General features: G+C 45.1%; 1 protein-coding gene across 1 annotated transcript in view; it reads right to left on the bottom strand.

The window, feature by feature from the left end:
* The window catches only part of slit2 (slit homolog 2 (Drosophila)), an 89,550-nt gene extending 85,537 nt beyond the window's left edge, over positions 1-4,013 (bottom strand). Inside the window, exons 1-3 of the mRNA XM_053325527.1 lie at positions 3,811-4,013; positions 2,828-2,899; positions 1,264-1,335 (exon numbers count right to left, since the gene is read on the bottom strand). Coding sequence (XP_053181502.1) covers positions 1,264-1,335; positions 2,828-2,899; positions 3,811-4,013 — 347 coding nt within the window. The remainder of the gene's footprint in view (positions 1-1,263; positions 1,336-2,827; positions 2,900-3,810) is intronic.
* Positions 4,014-5,360: the final 1,347 nt, after the last annotated feature.

Here is a 5,360-nt window from a genome sequence, read left to right as displayed (position 1 = left end):
TACACACACACACACATATATGAACAGCACATCAAGCAAAGTTGACAGTCGACACAATGGATATTTCACCAGTCAGGGGTCCACATCCCCCTTCTCTCTGTCCGCCTCGCTCTCTATGTCTCTCACAGACTACCAGGGCTTAATTATGCCATAACTGCCTTAGGCTTGGATGCTGAATACCAGTGATTCCAGGCTAGCACCGTAACAACCTTTGGCTGCTCCTCATTTACTGCCATGTGACTCCATTTCAAAACTTTCCTCTGGGACTGAGACACTAACAGCCTCGCCTCATGATGGCTGAGATCAATCGTCATGAAGACATCCAGATGGCGGGTTGTAAAAATGATTTGGATTATAGATATCAACCCAGTTGAACATCTCAGATTTTAGTCAGATGTTTTTAGGTCCGATATTCTGCTCAGTTTCCCAGACAGAAAATGACAATGATGAAAGAGAAATGCAGTTACATTTCTGATCTTCAGTTTGAAACAATAGATCTCGATGTGTCAAGTTGAGTCAAGTTAATTCTATTTCAATTACCCTCAGGAGGCTTTACAGTCTGTAGAACAATACAACCTCTATCTTTAGACTCTTGATTAGAAAAAGGAAAAACTCCACCAAAAAACACTCTTGACAGGGAAAAATAGAAGAAACCTCAGGGAGAGCAGCAGAAGAGATATTGTAACACATTTGATGTGATTTAGAGATTTGCCAACCAAAGACAGCCTGCATCAAATATCTGATATTGTCAGACCAAATTCACTCAATGTGCCTAATACTACAACCTATCTCTGCAAACCAGCCGCATCGAAAAAATGGTCTGAAATGACAAATGCTTAACGACGCTGTGTAAAGTAATGAAAATTGTTAATGAAATGTCCTTTCTATTTTTGCTGCAATTTACTAGACATTAAATCTGACCTCAAAACTGATATTATACAGTCTGACTCAGATTACAACAAATACTTCATTAGTTCCATCTCACAGGATGTGACCTTGCAAGTTCGCATTTATCGCACAGTGTGTAAGAGCCTTTAAAGAGGGATCGCCATCATAGAAACACCAAATGAGGGAATATCTTTTGGAAGAATGGTGTTCATCCCTCCAGATGAGTTCGGAGACAAGGAACGTATCTGTAGCTGTATGAAAATGTTGTTTTTTCTCCATTTTGTAACCCTCTATTCAACCCATGTGAAAATAAACATGTGTGTCTGTTTGCCATGCACACGTATTAGTATTTCTATAAAAAAATGTATTACTTACAGTCTCTCCAGCTCCTTCAGATCCTGGAAGGCTCCTCTCTCAATCGTGGTGATTTTGTTCTCCATTAGCTGCCTGAAAGAGAAACACCAGGAAAGAGTGAGACAATGATAAAAAAGAAGAGAGAAGAGGAAGAGACAGTGAGCGTTGACAGAGTGATTTGTGCAATGAAACCGTGAGAGGCCGAAGAAAAGAAGAACAATGACTGGATGGGGCAACAGATAAGAGGGAGAAAAGGAAGAGAAGATGAAAGAGAATGAGATAGGACACAAGAAAGGCAAAGAGATTGACATTGGAGAGGAGAGGAGAAGAGAGGAGAGGGCGAGATTGAGAAGATAGGTGGCACTGGGCATGAAAAAAAGAAGAGATGGAAAGTGTTAGACTGTTGAAACAGCGAGAGAGAAAGTCAGAGAGAGAGAGAGAGAGAGAGAGAGAGAGAGAGAGAGAGAGAGAGAGAGAGAGAGAGAGAGAGAGAGAGAGAGAGAGAATCAGCAGTGGGTCAATATAGCCACAAAATTGACTTTTAAACTGGCCTATCAGTTGGACAGCGACTCATCTATCATCCAATTTACTCTCTATCTAACCATATAGCTGTGACTACTCATTCACTTACAGCACCAGGGGCAATGTGCTGACCAAGCCAAGCAACCACACAAACACACACACACGTTTTTTATAAGCTGTATGAGCTCATAATACAAAGGACGGTCCATCCATGTACCTTGCTGACATATTGCAATGTAGAAAGGTTGAGGTTGTATGTGAGTGCACACAGGTGAGCTGTGAACACATAGGAAACAAGGAGCATTGAGGAAACACACACACACACACACACACACACACACACACACACACACACACACACACACACACACACACACACACACAATTAAGGACATAATCTCTAGAGGAATTCCAACAATGTGTATTCCCTGCCATTCACTTTTAGCGGCTGAATATCAGGCACACACAATAAGAGCAGGCTATCCCTGTCCCAGCCATGTTGATGCAGGCGAACTCTTAACCTGGATTCATCCCAGGTAAGAAACCTGTTCTTACTTGACTCTCCGCTTTCCTTTCCTTTGACTCTCCGCTTTCCTCCCCTGTCCTTTCCTTTCCTTTCCTTTCCACCCTCCCTCCCTTCGAGCAGCATTCCTCCCTCCGTGGTTACACCTAATGTCCGATATCTCTTTCCCTCTTTGCCCTCCATCACTTCCTCGCCAGCGCGTTAATCACTCCAGCACATGGGCCCCGGGGCCCAGTGGTTAAAATAAGCCCCTCCTGACACTTCCACTGGCAGATTAACACAGCATTAACAGGTGCCACTGCTATTCTGTTTAGAAACACATGCGGATTCAATGAAACCGCCGCTTCCCACGATTTAGACGCAGTGCTGCATGCGGCAGCTCCAGGGCTTGATGAGCCTGATGCTGCACAGGATTGGAAACAGTTAAATCCCTGTTATGTGGTATTTGGAGAGGGGAAGTGCTGCTTGTCAGAGTGTATTTTTGTTTGCCTTTTGGATCTGCAAAGGAGAGAAGAAAATAAAACACATAAAGCCACTTACAACACTCGCAGATGCCTCAGTCCTGCAAAATCCGCCTTGGTGATTTTCGTGAGGTTGTTTGCATTCAGATCCCTAGACAGAGAAATTGGCACAGACATAAAGATCAGTACATGAGGTATGATATGTCATTAAAACAAGAACAACACTGGTAAGCTATTCTACCGAAAGGCTTTTTTTGTTGAAACTTGTGCGCCGTGGCCAATGCAGAAATGTCATTGGAGAAATTGAGAGGGAGCTGTGGCTGCTGCACAGGGCAAATTTTAATTTCATCAAGGGGTCTTTGCCTAATAAAATAGCGGCATGTTTAACTCAAAGCCCACTTGTCCAAATCCGTTTTTGATTAACTTGCTGGTCCCCAGACAAACCGATGTGGTCTACGGAGGCAGTGCTAATGCAACAGTGCGAAACCACCAGCACAACCACAGCAGTGCCCCCAACTTCAGCTCCGCGATCAGCAATAACGTGTCCTCACATTAAACACTAGTAACTCCGCCGTTTGTATTTACATTACCTAAATCTCACATCAGATGCACTTATAAACATTCACAGTTAAAAAGTAAGGTGCAGCTGTTGACGTTAGTCCTCATGTTAAACTATGCGCTATTAAGCTGTGGTCCCCAGTGGATAAAGATCCACTAATACGCAGTAAGAATGCATTTTTAAAATGACTGAATATACAAATTTAACAATTAGAGTATCCATCGAAATTTCAGGATACTTTGATAGAGGTATTTAACAAAGCAAATACTAGAAAGTAAGGTCTCCTTAAACTCTTTAAACCCCTTCAGGAGATACCTTTATTATAAGAGATTAAACTGAAAATGCCAAAAGTATGATAAAAATGTATGTTATTGTTAATTAGCATCATTGAGTCTCTTTGATAATAAGATTAAACGATATTCTGGTGGTTTTCTCAGTGAAGTGAATCCAAGGAAACATGAGTATATATCCAAAGTGCGCTGTGAAAGCCCCTTGTTACTTACAGTCTCTCCGTGTTGCGGGGTATGTTCCTGGGCACGCTGCGGAGCCCTTGGCCGTGACAGTCCACTGTAGTCCCGGTACAGGAGCACTGGGCCGGGCAGGGTTGGCCGTCCGCTCCACCGGACAGGACCAGAACAACCACCAGCAGCCGCAGCGCAGACGCCGGGGAGCGGCCAGGGCCAACGGGGCTCAGAGCTCCCACCATCACTGCGGCAAGTGGGGGCAAATATGAGACCCACAAAATACTGAGAAAATACAAGGGCGTTAAAAAAAGAAAAGCCCTGAAATCCCTGAAAGAGCTCACCAAACTCTGCACGCAACGGGATGCCGTCCTCCTTCTCGCTGTCCTCCTTTTTCAGACGTATGTTTCTGAAATGTCTCGTCCTAAATTTACATTTGGGTCCTCTTAGTGGGGTTTCGATATGTAAAGGACTGTGAAACGGGAGTTTGGTGGCCCTGAACAGGGAGAGGGGAGGACGACGAGGCGGTGGACCGGCTCTCTGGCTGCGCTACAGCGGCGCAAACTTCCACATGTCCCCGGCATGCAGTGCCCAAATCCCCCCGGTGTGTGTTATGTCTGTGTGTGTGTGTAAGTGCGTGTGCGGAGCCAAGCCAGTGAAACACCTCGATCCTTGATCTGATCCTGAGAAACACACTCTCACACACACTTTAGTGCATACACACATACACACACTCACTCCAGGTGAGGCTGGTTATTAATTCACAACACGCGTCCGGCGAGAAAGCAGCGACAGGGCTCTGTTTTTCCCAAAAGCTCAGCAGAGGTCACCGTGGTGGGGAGATATTGATTCCGATCATATATCAATTGCCGGTCAGTGGCAAGGGTGTAGGCAGTGTGAGGGAGGAAAAAAAATCCCCGTGAAAGACCAGCGCGCAATACTATAATCCAACTCTGCGTGGTGCGTCAAAGCGCTGCTCCCGAGTGTGTGATAGAGAGAGAGAGCGAGAGAGAGAGAGAGAGAGAGAGAGAGAGAGCGAGACTGGAGCGGGCACGTCTGCTACTGCGTCTGTCCAGGCAACTCTCTCTCTCTCTCTCTCTCTCTGTCTCTCTCTCTCTCTGGTTCACACTCACAAACACAAACACACACACGTACTGCGCTTTCCCTCAAGGTAGCAGCAGGTTTCCAAACGGCCGTTAGTGAAACAGCAGCAACAGTTTGACCTCGGAAAGGGGACTCTCATTCTCACTGCAGTGTCCCGGTCACCTGATGCTTTATTTATCCGGCCTCAGGAAGGCGACAGAGATTCTTGGTGAAATCTATATGTGGACAAAGTGGGGAAGACCCGTCTGATGCTTTTCCATGGTTTAACAAAGAATGGAGTGCTGTATCTAAGACACAGTGTGGCTCCTTTAGCAGGTCCAGTTTCAGGACACCTGTCTCATGATGCTCATACACTGGCTGATACTGGTATCAAGCCAAGACATTACCATAAGGAGAGTTTTCAATGTGAATTAAAGGACAGGTTTACATTTTTTCACATCTGTCCAAAAACAATAGTCAGATGTCCAGATGAACTTTGACTCCTGTTT

The sequence above is a fragment of the Scomber japonicus genome, chromosome 2, assembly GCF_027409825.1.
Source record: "Scomber japonicus isolate fScoJap1 chromosome 2, fScoJap1.pri, whole genome shotgun sequence".
Classification (NCBI taxonomy): Eukaryota; Metazoa; Chordata; class Actinopteri; order Scombriformes; family Scombridae; genus Scomber; species Scomber japonicus.
This window is presented reverse-complemented; position numbering and strand designations above follow the sequence as displayed.